Below are 23105 nucleotides of genomic sequence, written 5' to 3'. Positions count from 1 at the left end.
AGTATTTGCAGAAAGGAACTAGTTAATGTTATATGTATAATCGCTCAGAATACAGTGCTGGGTAAGCTATTCGCATCTATCCCTCACATCCTCAGTGCCGATAACAGTACCTCCGTATATATCCCTCACTGCCGATAACAGGACCTCCGCATTTATCCCTCACTGCCGATAACAGTACCTCCGTATATATCCCTCTCTGCCGATAACAGTACCTCCGTATATATCCCTCACTGCCGATAACAAGACCTCCGTATCTATCCCTCACTGCCGATAACAAGACCTCCGCATCTATCCCTCACATCATCACTGCTGATAACAGTACCTCCGTATCCATCCCTCACTGACGATAATAGTACCTCTGCATCTATCCCTCACTGCCGATAACAGGACCTCCGCATCTATCCCTCACTGCCGATAACAGTACCTCAGCATCTATCTCTCACTGCCGATAACAAGACCTCCGCATCTATCGCTCACTTCCGATAACAGTGCATCCGCATCTATCCCTCACTGCCGATAACAGTACCTCCGCATCTATCCCTCACTGCCGATAACAGGACCTCCGCCTCTATCCCTCGCATTCTCACTGCCGATAACAGGACCCCCTCTAAGATGTGTACATATCATGTAACAAGAGTACCGCAAACGGTACAATATACGCCCGTCGGACAGTGAAATTCAACCTTGAGGCATATTGTGCACTCTGAATTGATGCAGCACACATTCTAAACAGAAAAGCCTTAAAGTGGGTCATGGTGCACCAATCCATCTGACATGTGAACTGATTGTGTATTTGTCTGAAAGTGAGGTTGAAATAAAATGTCGGTGCAATATCTATACGATGATAAAAAGTCCAGGAAACCATTTGATCTACTTTTAGCCCTACAGTAGGTCATGGTGCACCAATTAAGTTGAAATGTACACTGATTATGTATTTCTCTGAAAGGGAGGTTGTGACTAAATTTCAGAGCAATACCTGTGACCATACCAAAATGAATCCAGAAAACTGTTTGACCTACTTCTACCCCTAAAGTACTGTAGGTCGTAGTGCGTAAAAATAGCTAAAATGTTAACTACACTTGTCTTCCTCCGAGAGAAAGCCTTTGACTAAATATTAGGGCAATATCTGTATCCGTAATGAAAAAAGCCCGGAAAGCTGACTGACCTATTTTTAGCCCAAAAGTAGGTCATGGATATACCAATCTAGCTGAAATGCAAACTGAACTTGTATTCCTTTAAGAGGAAGCCTTTGACTAAATGTCAGAGCAATATTTGTATCCATAATGAAAAAAGCCCGGAAAACTGTTTGACCTACGTTTAGTCCTAATGTAGGTCACGGACGGACAGACCAATCCAGCTGAAATGCAATCTGAACTGGTATTCCTCTAAAAGAAAGCTTGTGTGTAAATTTCAGGACAATATCTATATCTGTAACGAAAAAAAGTCCGGAAAACTGTTTGACCTACTTATAGCCCTAAAGTAGGTTAAGGATGGACCAATCCAGCTGAAATGCAAACAATTCTTGAGGGAGATATCATGACAAAATTTCAAAGTTGTACATGCATCCGTTACGAAAAAAAGTCCGGAGAACATGACCCGGGACGGACGGACAGCCAGCCAGCCAGCCAGCCAGCCGGACAGACGCACGGACAGCGCCATAGCATAAGGTCTAATGACGGGCGTATAAAATTAAACAGACAACAAAATTATTTTTTTCTTAAATTTTGAAATTACATGGATGCACAAACGTGGGGTTTTCCAAACACACTTTCCACATATGCATGCTTTTCTTGAAAATAATAAATCTCGTCAAGCGTTCTTAATGACTACGTGGAGTACATCGATTGTTAAGAGATTTAGTAATCAATGGAACTATACAGGGGAAAGCATGGTTTGATTAATTTTATAAATAACCATTTCGATTTAAATGTTGCCCATGGTGAATAAATTAGGGCCCTAAAAGCTGAGTTTTTAATATTTCACAGTACTTTTACAATCCGAAGGACGTATGTGACGTCACTGTACCACGTGACTACCTACCTAATTAACTAGACTTTTGAAATCGGGGCTTAGATTTAAGTCTGTATCATGGTTAATTATCGCAAAATTTTGGCGAACAAACTATTAGAATTAATTAATATAAGCATATAGAAGACAAAATGCTGATAAAGGAACATAGATAGAAGCCTTTAATATCACCTCCATTTGAAATACTTCTAATTAAAATCTTCTATTTCCCTTTAAATAAACAGACATTATAATCGGTGATCGTGTTAGGTGCAGTGCTTGTGGGGAAATAAGAAACGATTTTTTATGGATTCGGTAAAATGATTTCTTATTAATTAACATGTATTAGAAGTATCTAAATACGAGTTTTAATAACTTTTCTGAATACGATGCGACAGAAGTATAAAACACAGGCTAATTCGGAATTCCTCATCTTCAGTTCATTTTATTTATTCCACCACACTGCCATAGAAGAGTCCTGACTTGTTATACTCCCTGTGAAGGTCGATCGCTATATGTTCCATGTTATGCACTCGTTATGCACACGTAATGCACACAAATGACAAGAAACGGGATACCTCTTGGTGTTAGGCGTAAGTTGACATACCTTGTCTTTTTGACACCGTTTTTTGTTTTCATTTTTTTGTTTGCATGACACTTTACCAGAACGGTTTACGTTTTTATCCAAAGGAAACCTATACAATTAAACACCTGAAGCAGCCAACTTCACATTTGTTTTCTTAACAGCGTCTGTGTCACGCTTCCTTTTCCCCATTATAATTATTTTATCAGAAACTAAAGGAGAAAATATGCTTCAATATTTACGGTTAAAACGATCAAATCCCACGCATTCTTAGAGAAGGCAGAGTTTGTTCCTATTCTATACGTTGTTGTTTAGATTAAAACAGAGTTGCTATTTAATTGCCCTATATATGAAAATAAAAAATAAAAACGAAAAATAATGCTCAAATGTATTTTCTGAAGTTTATGTCTATATATGCTTTATTCTCTCTCTCTCTCTCTCTCTCTCTCTCTCTCTCTCTCTCTCTCTCTCTCTCTCTATTTATATACCAAATGTATGGAAGCCAGTGCTCGCCAGGATAGAGAATTGCTTTCAGGTAGCTCACTACACTAAAGCTTATACTCTTTATGACACTTCGTAACAAGATGGCGATTTAAATGTTTTGTGAAATTATTTGTATCGATCGATTTGTTTCTCTATCATCGTAGCTCAGTGGTTAAATCAATGGGCTGGTGAACCGCAGATCTCGAGTTCAAATCCGCCAGTCTTTTGTTCATACGTGTTGAAATAAATTTCTGAAAATTATATTTTTATCCAAATTTGCATATTTTCAGCCTATTAGATATACATACTTATTATATATCATCATATCTTTCATGATTAAATCAATTTGTACTGATTTGAGAAACTATTTCCGGGTGTAGTGAGCCACCTTAACGGGCGGCCGCCGCTTTATATCATACCCTAACTGGAGACCGCCAGTGGATTTAGTGGACGGACCGGTTATTCATCAGGCGTCTCTCTCTCTCTCTCTCTCTCTCTCTCTCTCTCTCTCTCTCTCTCTCTCTCTGATGAAAGGGATGCGACTCCTGTATTGTATCATTTATTACCATGAACCATAGAGTTCAAAAGTTTGATGTATATGCATGAACTGATTTGTACAAAACACATAATCATTTACAGTGTGACATATACATAAGGCAAAACAGGAAAGTCAAAATAAGACGAAAAACTGATCATGAAATAAATCAATTACCGACAAACGCTATCCAGCAAAAAGAAATTAACACTGATTAGTAATTAGTTAAATGTTTTATAATAAAAAATCTTAATTATATCGTTTGTCGAATCTGCGATCAAATTACAGAGTCTTATGGATGTTCATGTTATTAAATGTCGACAATGCTCATTACTTAGCTATAGCCGTATCACTAATCTCCCTATCAGAGACGACATCATGTTCATTCCAAGGAAGCGGAGGATCGGACCAAACCGACTCGCAGACTTTAGCATACTATAACAAAGGTACTTGTGGACAGTGATATGACATTCTTAAAAAAATGTTTCTATGCGAAATGTTCGCATTCCCTTGAAATAAAAACCCTGACGTTACATATATTATCAAGAATACACCCGAAATACCCAAAGAAATGAACATTAAAAAATACAAGGAGTGAGTGGCACCGGAAGTCCTGTCCACAAGCACCTGTGTATTATAACATATTTCTTAGTAACTGTTTTACATCAGGTGAAGTGTTTCAGATTCTGAATATCAATATATTGTAGGTGTCTTTGGTATTGCATACTACTGTGACACTGGATGGCATCTTCATGGAGGTCGATGTTATCGGAGGTACAGAGAAGCCGTGAATGGATACTCCGCCCGCGTGAAATGTCAGGATCGTGGAAGCACTCTTGCCAGTGTCAAGGATCAGGGTGTACAAAGTTTCCTGCAAAATAATGGTAGAGAATTTGTATGTCTTATATGTCTATAGACCGGGGATTCAGAAAAAACTATATGTAGCACCGTATGATAAAAACAACCCAAACAGATTCCCCCTCATTTCAATGCATTAATACATGTACATTCTTGTGATTGTAGTTCTGAATTCCATGAATTAATGACAAACACATTTCACCACCAAGTTAAAGAGACAATTCGCACTGTTCAAATAAAACAATGTTCTTCATTTCTAATTCTGAGGCAATGTTTCCGGTAGAGAAATTATTAATGTATCTGTGGGATGCAAGAAAAAAAGCATATGTATATTATAGTATGGGTTACACTGTCTGTAAAATTCAAAACATTCGGTAGTTCGTGAAAATTGTCCATATGTTTTGACAGATGATTACATACTGACCGTTTTTATTCTATTGCTAATTTCAGTAGCGGAAGCCGGTAAAGCCTTTATTTCCGGTTCAGATGCAGGTCACGAGGGAATCTGGGTATGGTTGGATAGTGAGGATCCGTTTACATACCGAAACTGGTTTCCAGGTAGTTTAGTTTAAATGATATTCAACTAGAGAGTAAATATATACATACACTGGTGACTCTTGTGATTGAAATATCGTTGTTTGAAACATCCAGGAGAGTATTGTTTTGAACACAGCTGAAATTGGACACATATGTTAGGGCACTTCGACTTTTATGAAGACGGATTTAAGTAGAGCCGATGTAACGTATGCTTTCGCTGGACACAATTCGCCTTGGCATAAACAGATATTGAAAACCATCTCCTTCCAACAGAAAAAAAATGATATTGTGAAAGAGTATTCGTGTACTGGCAGTGACATATAACATGATTCAAGACCGTTTTCATTTGAAGAATGGAGGGGGGGGGGGCACCCCCCTTTTTTTTAATATCAGACACCGACTCATGCACCTTGACATTGTTACCACTGGAGTATGGAAATTTCAGTTTGTAGACACAAATACAAATCCTGGGGGTGGGGGTGGGGGTGGGGTGTGAGCAGAAATAAACATGTAATGCTACACTCAACACAGTTGATCTGTTATTTCGTGTTAACAATTAAACACATGTCATTGCATTCAATATCATTAATATCAGTTCTAATGTATATGTCGACCGCTTATCACATAAATGGTCCTAGAGAAATTAAATCAACAAAGTGGGGAGAGAGAAATGAATCCATCGGAACGTTAGCGAAGTTTGCCTTGTAATATTTGTTGAGCTATCCAAGTGAGTGTATCAAAGGATTGAATTTCAATGAGATGATCGTGACTTAAAATTTCAAAACGCGAATAAACTAAAATCAGACACTGTAGGTTTTTAAATGAATATCTATCGGTTAGTCTATATCAAAAACCTAACGCTGATCTGGTACTCGTGCGATAATTCTCTACATCGGTTTTTACGCTGAAAATATAATTATATACTATGAAAAGTTTGGACCAATCTAATTAAAATCAGATCGTCTCTAACCGTTACACTGGAGAAGGACATTTGAGGTTATGTTAGTGACCCCAGTCTCGTGAATATTTCAATAAAAATTCGACCAATAACAATAGCTTGACAAATAATCAAGGACCAATCAGGAATCGTTTTACTCAACCGATTGAAATTTCACAAAAAATGGCGTCTATCCATGAAATGTTGAGTCGAATGCCAAATTTCAGCGTTAAAGGAAGAGCAATTAAAGAAAGATCTTAGATTATACATCCATTATCGTTAGAATATATTTTCTGTGGCGTTATAACATCCCTCATGGCTGCCGCAATCTCCTTCGATTAATATCCCATGATTCTCGGTAATTATTGGTATGGCATGGTATGTTTCAGGCAGATATAATAAATTTGACATACAATAAACCTTTCAGCTTGATATAAACACTTATCTTTATAAAACCTTAATCTTTTGTTGTTTCATACCCTATGATACAAACAAAGAAGACATGAATACGTATTTCTTATACTATGGATAATTCCGTTTACCTGATCAGGATATAGGGCTCACGACGGGTGTGACCGGTCGACAGGGGATGCTTACTCCTCCTAGGCATCTGATCCCACCTCGTGTTTGCCTAACTCTCTATTTTGTATTGCTTAAAGGAGTTATGAGATTGATCGCTGTTCGTTATCTTTGCCTTTGAATGTAGACCAACTTTTATACGTGATGAACTGGCTAGAAGCGAAATTTAAGGAATGGTTTGCGGTGAGAAATATTCGCGACGGGGTTCTCGTGAACCTCGCGAAATTTCTCAAACGCAAATTAAAGTTACAATATTTATTTATTTATTATTATTAATCCCCCCCCCCCCCCGATATAATCGTTTTAAAAATTTGTAGCATGCTTTCATTATTTTCATAGCACCACAATAGATGCATATAATATCAGATACGTTTATGTTTGACAGGTGAACCAAATAACCAGCAGGTAGAAAATTGTCTGCAAGGAGTTGGAGTTAATTTTGGCTGGAACGACCTTTCTTGCCATGTAGTTCTCTACGAATTCATTTGTATGAAAGGAGGTAAATTATTTGATTTTAATTTCTTAATGACGATCCTTTTGTTTATAACGGGTGTATACATCAATATAACAGTTTTGTCATGTGATCGAAAGCAAAGACATATTGGTAAAATTATGTGTATAATCAAATATTCGTATATTTTTCGAAAGGGGGATTTAGGGTGGTAACTCATACAATTGATAAAATTCGCATTATATATAGCGAGCTTATTCAAACCATATTCTACTGAAAAGACATCAAAAGGGACAATTCTTAACTGAACAATTAATTTTTTTTTCATATACTAGTCCTTACAACGATCTGATTTACCAATACAATCTGTCATTGGGTAATATGCTGTCTGATATGTTTTATACCAATAGAGCTTATTCTTTACACACTGATTGTGACTTCGGATTACTCCGTTTACCCGATCGAGATATAAGGTTCACGGCGGGTGTGACTGGTCGATAGGGGATGCTTACTCTTCCTAGGCAACCGATCCCTCCCACCATAGGTGTGTCGAGGGATTTGTGTTTGCCCTACTTTCAATTTTGTATTATTTGTAGGAGTTATGAGATTGATCACTGTTCATTATCTTCACCTTTATAGGAATTATGAGATTGATCACTGTTCGTTATCTTCACCTTTATAGGAGTTATGAGATTGATCACTGTTTGTTATCTTCACCTTTATAGGAGTTATGCGATTGATCATTGTTCGTTATCTTCACCTTTATAGGAGTTATGAGATTGATCACTGTTCGTTATCTTCACCTTTATAGGAGTTATGAGATTGATCACTGTTCGTTATCTTCACCTTTACTAGAGTTATGAGATTGATCACTGTTCGTTATCTTCACCTTTATAGGAGTTATGAGATTGATCACTGTTCGTTATCTTCACCTTTATAGGAGTTATGAGATTGATCACTGTTCGTTATCTTCACCTTTATAGGAGTTATGAGATTGATCACTGTTCGTTATCTTCACCTTTATAGGAGTTATGAGATTGATCACTGTTCGTTATCTTCACCTTTATAGGAGTTATGAGATTGATCACTGTTCGTTATCTTCACCTTTATAGGAGTTATGAGATTGACCACTGGTCGTTATCTTCACCTTTATAGGAGTTATGAGATTGATCACTGTTCGTTATCTTCACCTTTATAGGAGTTATGAGATTGACCACTGGTCGTTATCTTCACCTTTATAGGAGTTATGAGATTGATCACTGTTCGTTATCTTCACCTTTATAGGAGTTATGAGATTGATCACTGTTCGTTATCTTCACCTTTATAGGAGTTATGAGATTGATCACTGTTCGTTATCTTCACCTTTATAGGAGTTATGAGATTGATCACTGTTCGTTATCTTCACCTTTATAGGAGTTATGAGATTGATCACTGTTCGTTATCTTCACCTTTATAGGAGTTATGAGATTGATCACTGTTCGTTATCTTCACCTTTATAGGAGTTATGAGATTGATCACTGTTCGTTATCTTCACCTTTATAGGAGTTATGAGATTGATCACTGTTCGTTATCTTCACCTTTATAGGAGTTATGAGATTGATCACTGTTCGTTATCTTCACCTTTATAGGAGTTATGAGATTGATCACTGTTCGTTATCTTCACCTTTATAGGAGTTATGAGATTGATCACTGTTCGTTATCTTCACCTTTATAGGAGTTATGAGATTGATCACTGTTCGTTATCTTCACCTTTATAGGAGTTATGAGATTGATCACTGTTCGTTATCTTCACCTTTATAGGAGTTATGAGATTGATCACTGTTCGTTATCTTCACCTTTATAGGAGTTATGAGATTGATCACTGTTCGTTATCTTCACCTTTATAGGAGTTATGAGATTGATCACTGGTCGTTATCTTCACCTTTATAGGAGTTATGAGATTGATCACTGTTCGTTATCTTCACCTTTACCTATTGCATTATGTGGCATTTTTACGAGAACTAATATAATGAATTATGGCTACCCATTTAAAGAAAGCTGTGCATTTATAGGCCTGTCTGTCTGTCTGGTAACGCCTTTTAGTTGTCACTAGACCCCGTGTCAAACCTTTTCGATGTTCTTTACAATTTGAAAAAGTCCAGTGATTTTCTTTTGTATGGATTGGATGAAAACTAAGTGTTTCGTGAAAGTGTTTCACAAATTGTTCTTCGTATATTTTGGTTGGTCCTGTGCATAAATATTGTATACAGATTGTATGCAGGTTGCTCTTTAGTAATCTTGACTTTTCTGAGTGAACACGATGGGTTCAGTTATTGTTATTTCAGATTTCAAACATTTCGGTTGAGCATCACTGAAGAGACATTGTTTGTCGAAATGTGCATCTGGTGCATCAAAATTGGTACCCTATAAGTTTTACATTATGACCCCTGGGTTGAGGCCTCTGCTGGTGGACTGTTAGTCCCCGAGGGTCTCTACAGCCAGCCCAGTAGCTAAGTACTTCAATACTAGCTTGAAAATACGGATGTATATTTAATTGCTGTTATAAAATATAGAAATTCATTTCAAAATTAAGGATTATCTCCCTCATGCATAGATCTTATCCTTAGACGAATTTGACTCCACTTTTTTTGGCACGCTGTTTTTGGCTATACTAGTCTAAAACTTCATTGCTATTTCGGATTTTAAACATTTCGGTTCAGCATCACTGAAGAGACATTGTTTGTCGAAATGCGCATCTGTTGCATCAAAATTGGTACCCTATAAGTTTTACATTATTCTAGTATTTATTGAAGAATTACTACACAGTAAGTGTTGTATCTGTAAATGAAACGGGGATGCGACAGGTGCCCGCATACATGTAGATCCTGGGTTAAGGTAGCTGCAGAACTATAGCTCTCTGAAAAAAATACAGAGAGCTACAGATTCACCACTTATAAAAACCTTCGATTTACGGTGCACAAAAACCTGCGCACAGTTGGGTCCTGATATCATTGTATTTTTCTGTTGTTGTCTCATGAATTTAATATCCAAAAATTCCTAAGTTGCAACATATTTTCCTACTATAATTGTGTCCAAACATACCTTCAAATATTCCTTAAAGTCCTATACGACCCAAAACCTCACAGTTTCAAATGATTTCGTTCGTTGACGTAGCCATGTTAGGTAGCCAGTCAGTTCAAATCCCGGTTCATTTCCATACTTGCACAACAGCGTCTAGATGTGATCTAATACCCCACAAATATTTTAGCTAAATATTTTAGATAATATATTATCCCAGTTCCATTAAATCATAATTATTGAAATAGCTAAACTCACGGCAATGCGGCTTTCATTAGTCTGGTTCGGTCTCCATCCCTGCCACACGAGTGTTAAGGACCATAATGGGCTTTTGTAACATTTTCATTTATCAAAAGCTTATTTTACCTTTAGAAAAACTATATTTTTTTAATTTTTTTTATTAATCATTCATGTTGATAATAAATGAAAAGCGAATCCATAACTTACATGGTACAACGAATTTTATGAATAGATACCAACAGCAACAGGGTTCGAATTGACCCGGCTACCTAACATGGCTACGTCAACAAACGAAATCATTTGAAGCTGTGAGTTTTCGGGTCGTATGGGGGTATTAATGAATATTTGAAGGTATGTTTGGACAAAAGTATAGTAAGAAACATCGTCGGAAACCCACGGTAGGTCGCTCTACGATTACCTACCGTGGGTCACAAGGCCAGTATTTTCGCTGGAAGGTGTGTCTCAGCTTCTATATGCGATTGGCCGCTTTGCCATTCCTTATTTGGCCGCTTTACCATTCCTTATTGCGATATTCAACCAATGAAAAAGCCCCTTATTTCCAGTCCTCGGGAGCATAGAAAAACATGCGTTCGAAGCCAAGATTTTGACTACGTTTAAGTTGGACAAGTTACAAAAATTTCAGCGAGATGCTTTATCTGCATTATTGAAGCGGGGTGCATTTGTGTTTATAAAGACAGGGGAGGAAAAAGCCTGTGTTACCAAGCTTTTGTACAGGTGTACATGTCCATCACGAGTTCGTAGTTCCATCATACGGGAGCAATGTGTTTCTTTTAACAGACTTGGTATTTCATTGGTTTCTATAGGTATGTTAAACTTACTTGCGTATTAAGTACTGCCGTAATTTGTTCTATTTGTGTTATCAGCACAATTTGAGCCATTTATTGTGACCTTCGATCTAAAACACACCTCTCTCGTGTAAACACAATTGATGTCTCACGTACGCTAATTACAAATTGACATGTGAACGGGGTTGTAAGACCATATCTAAATTCAAATTTCCATCTAATTTTTAAATTGTATCATGCATGACTGATTTTATTCAAGTGTCATGAAGCAGTGATGATAATAAACATACCAGAGGCGGACCTAGGATTTCCGAAAGGGAGGGGGCACATGTGAAAGTGAAGTATTAGTTAAAATAGTTAGCCATTTTGGGTGCCAAATCTGGAGTCTTCATCTATATATCTTTGATAGTGGCACAACAAAACACACACACTTTCATGGGCGCCGCCATTACAGCTGACACATTGAGTACCGGGAATATTTACGGCGATTCGCATTGGTCCTCGACAGGTCACGTAGATAACGTATTTTAATGAATTATGCGAAAATATCGGCCTTGTGACCCACGGTAGGTATTAGTAATCGCAGAGCGACCGACCGTGCGTTTCCGACGATGAGTAAAAAAATATTTTATTTGATAAATTTATGAGTCAGCAACACAAAAATACAACGATATCAGGCCTCAACCGTACGCAGCTTTTTGTGCACCGTAAATCGAAGGTTTTTATAAGAGGTGGATCTGTAGCTCTCTGTTCCGTCACAATATTCTTTTCAGAGAGCTACAGTTCTGCAGCTAGGGTTAAGGTCACTATAGAGAAAATTAGAAAAGCCCATGGAGTTTTCCCTCACGAAGTCATTCCCTCCGAGACCTGGTAAACCATTAGCGATGAAGCTGTGGAGACTAGTGTTTCAGAAAATCAACCAAGTCCTTGACTTTTCAGCCCCCCCCCCCTTCTCCAAAGAAAAAATAATAGCCGCCTTTGCTGAAATAATTCCGACACTTACTGAGGCACCGGTTTAAACAAAGACCAAGCCATTTCAATCAACTCCAGTGAATGACCAGGCACAACGTTCTAGTTGGGTTTTTATACTGTATCTCGCAAATCAATTCTACAAATCAAACAAGCAACTACAACTGAATGAAGTTCTTCGTCATATTTGACACCAATACCTTTATTCACCTATTAAAGACTAGACTCAACGGAGACCAAGCTCATTCAAAACTCATTACTAGATATTTTTTATTATGCGTAGTAATACGAAAGAAAAAAATACATGGGTGAAGATCCCCCAATGTTGGGAATTTAAACCAATATTGACAGAAAAGTAAAAATTATCGTAAGATGACCTAGAAAGCCCTCTATGCTTGAGTGAATCGTGTATCAATAGAAATGTCCAAATTCTTTTGAACAAAATTATTTTCAATGTAAAGCACACCTTGCTTAGTTTTCTACATAAGGGGACAGCAATTTGGAGTTATTTGGTTGACGTATTAGCATTCTTTGTAAGAATACAACCATTTTGGTATATAATACAGCAAACTGACTGAATACAATGGGTTGGAAATCAATCTAAGAGAACCTGTTCCGTTTGATTTTAATGAAACCTTTTAAATGAAATAGAAACTTTTGTTTGTCAGTGAAAGTAAACGATTTCCCTATCATAGGAGAGTGTGCTGAAACTATTATACTGAGAGAACCTATTCAAAAGGAAACAAAGATATATTGTGAAAAGAAATGAAACTTCGCTTCTTAAGGACGTACTAACTCTACATCGTCATAATGGCTGACTTCCTTTAAAAACATGGATGAAAAATATTTTTTTCAGATTAACTGTATTTTTGACAAAATAAAGTAAATTTGAAAATGTTCAACTTCAAAATATTGTTGTACATATCCTCCACTTTTCATCTACATCAAATTTCTCTGGTGTAGCATACCTCCTTCAAAGCGTGGTATATTGAAAGGGAGATAAATCCAACACTAAATACTCCTTACAATCAAACTATTACAAATATCAAAAGCACTCTAAAAATACACATCAAACTGCATCTGATAATGGCAGACATATAGGAACTACTGCGATAATAATATTATAATATTTGAAGTTTTTGAATCCAGTAAAAAAGAAATCCTACAAATTAAAGATGAATGCATTTTTAGGCTATCAAAATTTTCTGGACTTTGTTGAGTGGAATTTCATTATTCATACAATAAAGGGGGTCGATGTCGGTGATGATTACAGATATATATGTACGGAGAAGTATATTAAAATGTAATATTCAGAGTCGATAACGATATTTGGATTACGGGTATCAGCCTAGGTCACGCAAGTTCTCGTAGAGCACTGCATTGACAAACGTGTAGGTGACCTGGCCTAGACTGTATACGGGTATATATGCAAAATCCTACATGGACATCATTCGCATTACCATTCATTGTTTCTCGTTATCTAAATGATTGATTGATTGTGTCTACATCCCGTCGAGAATTTTTCACCCATATTGAGACGTCACTAGCTGTAGGTAAAGTACTACTTAGAGTAGTGGCTTAGCGCCAAGGGCCGTAGCAGTGAGGGTTCTTTATCGTGCCAACGCCTGCCGCGACACAGGACCTCCATTTTTAAGATGATATCCGAAAGACCGTTAAAATGTCGAGCGTTTGGTGAAGGAGCAATCACTACTATTTTAACGTCTTGGATTTGACGCGGCCATGACACATGCAGGTCTTGAACTCACGACCTCCCGGTTTTGAAGCAAACGCTATCTAAATGATCGATTGATTGATTGAATATTGTTTAACGTCCCTCTCTAGAATACTTCACTCATATGGAGACGTCACCACTACCGGTGAAGGGCTGCAAAATTTAGGCCTATGCTCGACGCTTATGGCCTTTAAGCAGGGAGGGATCTTTATCGTGTCACATCTGCTGTGACACGGGACCTCGGTTTTTGCGGCCTCATCCGAAGGACCGTCCCATTTAGTCGCCTTCTACGACAAGCAAGGGGGTACTGAGGACCTATTCTAACCCGAATCCCCACGGGATCTATCTAAATGAAATCATGTAATGAAATTAAAGGTTTTAATAAAAATGGTTTGAAAAATGAAAGAAAACTATTACATTATGCTGACGACGTGAATATTAACACTCGCAAGTAATGAATCGTTAGAGGAAAAATGAAATAATAAAGAGCATTAGTGGTGTAGATATTTCTGGTATCCAAAACTCTTCATGAAAATAAAACTATTAGGTGAATATCAGTACATGGTTTTACATGTGACAATGAACATGAGGTGCTTACTCCTTCTAGACACGGCTCCTACATCTAGTGTATTCTAAAGTTTCATGCCTGACATTTACTCGTAAAATAAGAAAAACCCACAAGTTCATCCCTCACTAATTTTTGACGATGTTCATCTAAACGAAAAGGAATCTCGTAAGTATTTAGGTGTTTCGATTGGCAACGATTTATCATGGAATATACATATGAACAAAATAATATCAACCTATAATAGCTAGAATATTTATAAAGTGATACATGTTCGAACACGAATATTTACTCTGGGCCGCAGCAATTTACAAAATATTTCTTTCTTTTTTGTGAGACCTTTATTTTAAAACACACGTATCATTTGTGACAATTACTAAATTATTTATCTTGTACACGTGAGGGCATTCATTTAAAGGCAGTCAGAATAGTAACGGATAGAGAGAGAGAAAGGCTATAGGTGGCGGCTCAGTCTGGCCGTAGGAAAAATGCTGTTGAATTTAGTCTTAGTTACAATATGTATCATAGAAGAACCCGGGATTTAAATCTTCTCCTTTCAACTGCCATCCAAAATCATTAGTTCAACACCAGACAATGTAATTCTTTGCAAGATATTTAAGCTAGACTGTAACTGTACTTTAATTTAACTCGCCTCTGAAAGAAACTACCAGTACGTGGTTGTTTATTTGTTTGTTTTACGTCCTGTCGAGAATTTTCACTCATATTGAGAAGTCACCAGCTGTAGGTGAGGTACCACAAATGTAGACCTATGCTTACCGCTTACGGCCGTAGCAGTGAAGGGTTCTTTAACGTACCCACTCCTGCCGCGACACGGGACCTCAGTCTTATCAGAAAGACCCGTAATTCTCACTTCTGAATGCAGAACGTTTGTTCAAGGAGCTATCACTACCTATGTTTACGTCTTGGGTTCGACATGGCACGAATAGGGCTCGAACTTCTTCCAAACAGACGGTATTTTACCGGAAGTGTAGAAGGCTAACCAAATCTTAGTATTATTGAATGAATGAATATTTATATAAACCTTCTAATTCGCTCAGGTGTCTCATATTTACCATCTTCTGATTTTAAAAAATTCAGAGAAGTGTTTGATTTGCTCAGATATCATTACAGTTCGATATGCTAAGTTAGTTTTAGTACATTTTGATAACTTTTTAGACGTTGACAGAGGTATTAGTGGAGCGTAGCGGGAACGATAACTCTGGGTAGAGATTGCACACAGACAACGGGTTTACAAGCGTAATTTGGTTAGCCCAAAATGAGCCGATTTCATTGGTCAGTTGAATTTTATGTCTCACTAGAGATATTCCGAATGGTAGAGTCCGTTGTAGTCTAGTTATGACGTCAAAGTCTACTGCGCTACGTTACGAAGTTTCGCGCTTCATAGGCCTACTTCACTGTATTCGTAACGTAGTGTAGTCGACTGTGACGTCAAAGTTAGCGTCGTTGTTGTTTTGAAAGAAACTCTCGTTATACGCGTGAAATAACGATACAGCCCGAATCCTGGCCGTCAAAAATTGGCGCTTACCTGTTGTACCCGTAGAGAAGCGAGATCAACAGGGAACCAGTTTACTGGTCTATAAGGCATTGACATGAAACTGAGACCGGTGTTTTTGTAGATAGAAGACCCCGTGTTATATGAAAAACTGACACTCGAGTGCACCCCCCCCCCTCTTAAATTCAAATTCATTTTATAAGAACTTTAGTAATTTTGTAGTAGGTGCATGTGGCATGAACAAAACTAATGAACACTCTTAGTTTTGTAATAACCCTGCTACGGTACGATCACGAACACTTTCTTACTTTGAGACACAGTGTTACTGAAGGGTTCCAAAAATCTGTCCATCATGTCTTCCGAGTTGTTCAAAGTTCTCATTTTGAAAGGAAAGCATTTTCAGATTTTGTGAAAATGTACACTATATTCAAACCTACTGTTTACAGTTTATCTACCTCAATACGTGAATATATTATAAAGTACGAACTCCAATACCAGAGACATATTTCTCATTTTATCTATAAAAAAAATCTTGGTCATGAGAAAAAGTGAAGACAATGAATAGCGATCAATGTAATGAATCACACAAACAAATCAGAATCGAGAGTAGGGCAAATACGGAGACACCAGAGATGGGGTCATGCGCCTTGGAGGAGGAAGCATCCTCAGTTGACCGGTTACATCCGCTATGGGCCCTATTCCTTGGACAGGTACACGGAGTAAACTGTATTCAAAATCGTGTAAAAACGGCCTTACAATTGATATGAGACATGCCAGTCAACATTCGACCTAATGCCTTTATGTATGGTTACTCACATTAGTAACTCTCAAATGTTCCATGCTTAGAGAACGCGGTTGGTATAAGCCGTTTAGCTTGTTTCCCAATATCTTATCTTTGTACTGTATACTGCATTTAATAGTAATGAGTGACTACATGTAGAGGTTTTTGTGGTGGCAAGCACAACAGAAAGACTCCACCTTGTGGCATTATTTGCGAAGGTCAAGGCCAATAACTCTTTCCATAAAGGTCAAGAAAGCCGAATCTCAAATTTGATCTGTAAATCATTGAATTCATGTTTAAATTTCAAATGAATACTGCAGGGATAGCCAAGAAACCCCAGTAAACTCAAAACTTCGTTCAAGGTCCATAACTTTTTCAAAAATAGATCAATAAAGCCCAAACTCAAAACTGATCTGTAAACCATTGATATAAGTTAATGTATAAATTCGCAAATTGATTTCGAATCAACATATCCTACCCGAACAGTTTGCAAAACCAATAGACGTTGTAATTAAGCGATTTTGGTTACATTTAATTATTGAAATCAAGAGGAGGGGATCCGTTTAGAAATATTAAAAAGAAAGAGGACAGAATTGCAAAACTCATTTTTAGAATTGACAAAAGATATAGTATGTTAAATTCTTGACATAATGTTGATATCTGTTCAAGTCGTGATATTGGAATCAGTTATGGTGATTAAGAAAGCACAAAGTAGGAAACTCTTTTCAAATATAGTATCACAATTTTTCATTTACAAGTAGTTTGATTCACATCTGCTCAATCCATAACATTTGAAGTCATCACAACGAGGCAACAGTACGATCTAGAGAGTATAAAATGGAATATATATAATACAACATTAATGATATCAGATCAAACATCATTTAGACCAGGAATAGAAAACACAAAATAAAATCCAAACATCCACGATATAAATTCAGGTGTTTTTAATCTAAATCCCTAGATATCAGAAAAGGAACATACTGTAGAATCATTTAAATTCGTGGGGGCCAATTTTCGAGGATTGCTGAACTTTTACAGGTTCGTGGAGACGTAATTTCGTGGATTTTTATATTTATAAGATAGTTGTATACTAGTTGTCTTTATTCGTTGAGGATGTAAATTCGTGGGTGAGGAGTACCCACGAAAATTGAGTCACCACGAATTCTGATGATTCCACAGTACTAGGGTGAACACCATTTGGGGATTTTTTTTAAAACCTTGATCTGTAAAGAATATTCAAGGTTATCATTTGTCAAAATATAAAAGATCCCCCTTAATTTAATTTACATCGTGTTCGTGTTAGAAATGTAAAAACTTTGTATCTAGTAACAATTTAAAGGAACATCAAGACTAGTCTTTAATTCAAGCACTTCGGTGTGTTATATAATTTGTCAAAATGATAACCACCAGGCTACGCTGCAATAACGACAGTGGTATAAATGTTTCTTTATGATTCAGGAATAGTTTTGTGACCCATAGGCCTCTTTTAACCTTATGTTTAGTTTTCGTATTTTTTAAATAATCTTAAAAGTATGCCTTTTTAAAATCTTGAATATGATCTTTGCGAGCACTGTATATTCATTGACAAATCAGAATACATAATAAAGAGGCATCTAACATCAGTATTTCTTTGACAATCACTAGAAATAATAGTTTAATCGTAATCAATGTTGAATAAAGCTGATTTAAAAACTATGAATTTAAAATGTTAATAACTTTAGCAAACTGCAATATGTCTAAAGGTGGCTTTTTTCACACTAAAACTGACACATGGATACTTACGGGACGAAAAGGAGGCAGTTTGGGAATAATAATTTTATACACCAAAAATTTAATTGGCATATTAGAACACGTTAGAATTTACTTTAGTTTGACTTAATTTGATATGGTTTTATTTCACTATTTACAATATTTGCTAATTGGATTTGTTATACATTATAGAATATATGATATTTCATCATTCAAGGATGATATTTTCATGAGAAAAAAAAAAAAAACGTTCTCTAAATTTATTTGAAGTCAGCAATAGGTACATACTTTAGTAACAAGTGAAGCTTATCTATGAATTTTTTTTCCATTCAGCTCATAGAAACCATTCATCTCCATCTCAGTGTGCATGTAGCGAATCAGACTGCGCCATAGGATCAATTGTGGAACAAAGAAGTATGTATAAGTAATGCTCTGGGTATATACACTGAATGCTTTGGTGAAAAAGTAAGAATCTTTGCATCTTTATCATAGACTCTGCTCCTTTTACCATGGACTTAAACGTTACGATAAACAGTGTTTTCATTCGCTATTTCAAGAGTGCACGAAGATGGACATCCTCTTTCTGATTGATGATTCCAACAGCATGTTCAGCACAGGATTCACGTATGCAAAGACAATTGCCTCCGATCTAGTCGGCTGCTTCACCGTAGGCGTTGATGACATCAGAGTTGCACTAATGACGTTTGGTACAACAACTTCAACTCAGTTTGACTTTGGTGATTACAGTGACAAAAATGCGATAAAATTGGCCATCACCACAGCGCCATTTCGAAACGAAATGAAAACTAACACTGGTATTGCATTGAATAGAGCTCAAAGTATAATGAGTTCAAATCCATCCGATAGACTTGATATTGTAATAGTAATTACTGACGGAGAGTCACATGATTCCGTTGTCACATCTTCAACTGCACTCCATGCAGCAGGCGTGTATGTATTTTCAATGGGGATAGGCGAGTATTCTCATTCATCAAATTTGCAGACGATAGCCAGAAATCCAAACGCTGATTACCACGTGACATCAAACGATTACAACGATCTTCATACGAAGGTTTCCAAATTGATCAACAGTCTGTGTATAGGTAGGGGTCTAGTGTAGTAAACGATTAAAAAATTCTATCAATAATTTCTCCTTATCACCTAAAAAATCAAAATGCAATTTTATAGATTTGATAATGAAAACATTTTTAGGGCATAGCTTCCCGGATTTCATGACTTGTGAGATGGAAATTAAGGATAGTTTCGGAGAGAAGGCACAATCTCCCACGACTGGATCCTCACACTGCGTCAACCAGCAAGACTTCTATGGCAAATACCAGCCTGAATTTATCCATACTCATGTTATGATTGACGGACAACACGCGGGGTTTCGTCCAACTGCAGCTTACACAGATTTTCATTTCGGAGTATTAGCCGCTAGGGTTGATATGGTGAAGCAAAATAAATCAGGTTATGTATTTCACTTGTAAAACTGAAGGGATTATCCATGTACTACTAACTGACGGTCTGATAGTGTACCATTTTATTCATATGTGTGTTTATGTTTACATATTAATATAGGTACAAATGAAAATATTGGAGGCAGCTTGATAAAAAGTTCTACCGATTATCAACATCTGGTCTCTAAGGATATAAACATGACTAATACCGTAACATTTCATGACAGCGAAAGGTATTACATGCATATCAAAAAATGTATTTTGTTAAAATACACTGTTATGTGTTGACTTCTAGAACTAATTTTTATATTTACACCAGGTTTTGTCTCGTATTCAAAGCGGATGTGGGTGGATATATAACATTTGAAGGAAGGTCATACATATACAGTACAACAACGACCAACAGGACACTCTGTTATTTCTATGATGATGTTCCTCCGAGACACTGTTCTGACGATGGTACATGTAGGTATGCTCCACTTCGATTATCCGCAGACATCCTCAACACAACTTCACTAAACGTGAATTTTGAAGGCTGGGAAGATTTCGATTCTACGAGAGGAACTTCAAAGTTTGCTTCTGGAATAAGTCATTTTGAAGTTTATCTTCACCAAATGGACTACAGTAATGGAGTTTTGAAAATGAAACATTCATCTGAGATTCCAAAAACTGTGTGCACCAGCTGTACACATTTTCGGATTAATATTCCCCAAACGAATAACCCCCTTTTGTACGGTGTTGTACTAGAGGTTGTAGATGTAGCCCTCAATTCAAAACAAAGTCGACGATTTGTCTTGTATGATGCATCATCAGAACTCGAAATCCATGAAAAAAATCTATTGAAAGTAACTTCAGCATATGAGAAAACAAATTTTGTCTGGCAAATCAATCATAATAGTGTATGTTACGATTGGAAGAACAGGTATTACAACAACAAGTTTGTACACTACAACCCACTTAGTCCGATACATCCGGGGATTCATAACCATTTTACTGGTGTGTATGAACAGACAAGTGGGACGTTCCCCGTCTCTGGATCAACGAATGTTGACGGTATCATTAGCTTCCGCTACAGTATTCAGAGGGATTTGGTCTCTCTGATAAAAAACCAAGTCATACCAAATTTTCAAGAGCAGAAGCTATGCACAACAGTTTCCGGAATTAGCGATGGAAATACGATTTTATTCAATATAACTACAATTGACATAACGGGACATCAATTAGATGACGGCATTGTTCTTTATGTCGACGCATCGCCCCCTGAAATCAGTGATGCTTGGTTAATACGTGAGGAAACTGAAAATATTTTTGTTCACAGTTTGAAAGATTTATCAACTATGATTTTGAAGTTTAAGGCCTTTGATGTACACAGTGGTTTGTTAAGTGTCCATTGGTCAATAAAAAATGAAGACGATCAAATCAAATTTGGACACGGGGCCCTCGGCGTGTACTCAATTTCGGTGAGAAAAATAATGAAATAATTCACATACACTGCACTTACGATATATGAAACATATCTACGTAAAAAGTTCATATCAGTGCTTTACTGTGACGGTGCTGTAGACATAATCGATTGACTTCATACATGTATTTTAATTCAGCGACCGATCATGGAAATCTCAGATACCTTTATATTTCTAGATGACAAGATCTACATATAAGTTAAGTCAATATATAGGGCTCACAGCGGGAGTGACCGGTCGACAGGGAATGCTTACTTTTCCTAGGCACCTGATCCCACCAGGGGTCCATATTTGCCCAACTCTCTATTCTATATTCCTTATAGGAGTTATGAGATTGACCACTGTTCGTTATCTTCACCTTTCATGTTCCCTTATTGTAAAAAATATAAATCAACGAAATGAACCTTGAAATGTGAATTCACACATTTGTTTAATTTCAGAAATGCAACGATGACGTCAACTGCTACTGCCCTTCGGTGGGAGACTGTCAGTTTCTTAATTACACACTTATAATGAACTCTCTAGTGGCGAATGATTCTCATATGGGGAAACACCACAGACGTTACATTATAGAAATTGAAGTTACTAATCAAGCAGCACTGCACACTACCGAGTCCGTCATCATACTTGTGGATGAGTCGGCTCCAGAAACGGGAGTTGTGAGGGAGGGCATTCCTGGAACAACCGATATTGATTACACTGCTAGTCCGAACATTACTGTCAACTGGGAGGGATTCATTGATCACGAAAGTGGAATAAAGTTTTATCGATTGGGACTTTCAAACTCTTGCCTCAGCTTAGAAACTTTACGGCAACCTATAGGGTTGAATGTTGTATATTACGATACAGTGGAGTTGAGTAAACAAGTTACATTAAAAAGTGTGGAGAAAATATATTCGTCAGTAATTGCTTTCAACAATGCGATGGCACCGTCCAGCGTGGCTTGTAGTGATGGTATCCTGTTAGACAAAACGCCGCCCCACATTTCAAATATCACAGTACGAAATTTAATGGTCTCCCCTTCAGTGGGTTGTACAGATGAAACGTTTTGGTTTGTTACAGAAAATTTGACAAAGATAGAAATCCAGTGTAATAGAACGTGTATGAACAGTCAGACTCAAACACTACTCCGTGCACTACCCGTGACGTCATATAATTCCAACGTTCCAGATGATGTCTGCTTGCAAAATGCATTTATGAATGAATATCTTTATCTCGGGAATGATTTTTTAGATATCTCTTGGGATATTTTTGACGAGGAGAGCAAGATTGAAGACGTTTTTATCGGAATTGGTTCTTCGCTTTCTACAATCTCATCCCCTGATATCAGTGGATACACAAAGACCCATCACAACACTTTTTACCGTCTTAAACATTCTGGGATAGCAAGGAATGCTGTCATTAATATCTTCGTAAAAGCTCTTAATAAGGCAAATCTGGAATCTGTTACTGCTGTAGGACCAATTATCATCGATGAAACTCCTCCATCATGTTTCAATAAGCCTACTGTTGAAACAACTGAAAGATCAGTTCGTGTATCCTGGGATTCCTATGATTTTATAGACAACGAGCAAACAGAGATAAGAAAAATTTACTACCGAATTGGTATGTCTTTTCTCTCTCTTTCCATATGAGTGAAATATTTTCGAGAGGGACGTTAAACAATATTTAATCAATCAATGAATCTCTCTCTTTAATGTTTTGTGATAAATGATTGTTTAACCCATGCATTATCTAATAATTGAAGTAATAGTAATATCTGATGTAAAAGTTATAGCATGGTTATATTCATTTATA

At 37.0% G+C, this 23105-nt stretch overlaps 1 protein-coding gene across 1 annotated transcript in view; it reads left to right on the top strand.

The window, feature by feature from the left end:
• The first annotated feature begins 3906 nt into the window (after window positions 1–3906).
• The window catches only part of LOC125649789 (uncharacterized), a 33718-nt gene continuing 14519 nt past the window's right edge, over window positions 3907–23105 (top strand). The window contains exons 1-8 of the mRNA XM_056166166.1: window positions 3907–4054; window positions 4316–4492; window positions 18719–18799; window positions 18943–19488; window positions 19598–19855; window positions 19967–20078; window positions 20165–21305; window positions 21749–22913. Of these exons, the coding sequence (XP_056022141.1) occupies window positions 3907–4054; window positions 4316–4492; window positions 18719–18799; window positions 18943–19488; window positions 19598–19855; window positions 19967–20078; window positions 20165–21305; window positions 21749–22913 (3628 nt within the window). The remainder of the gene's footprint in view (window positions 4055–4315; window positions 4493–18718; window positions 18800–18942; window positions 19489–19597; window positions 19856–19966; window positions 20079–20164; window positions 21306–21748; window positions 22914–23105) is intronic.

The sequence above is a fragment of the Ostrea edulis genome, chromosome 5 (assembly GCF_947568905.1).
Source record: "Ostrea edulis chromosome 5, xbOstEdul1.1, whole genome shotgun sequence".
NCBI lineage: Eukaryota > Metazoa > Mollusca > Bivalvia > Ostreida > Ostreidae > Ostrea > Ostrea edulis.
Note: the sequence above shows the minus strand (reverse complement) of the source record. Positions and strands in the feature narration are given on the sequence as shown.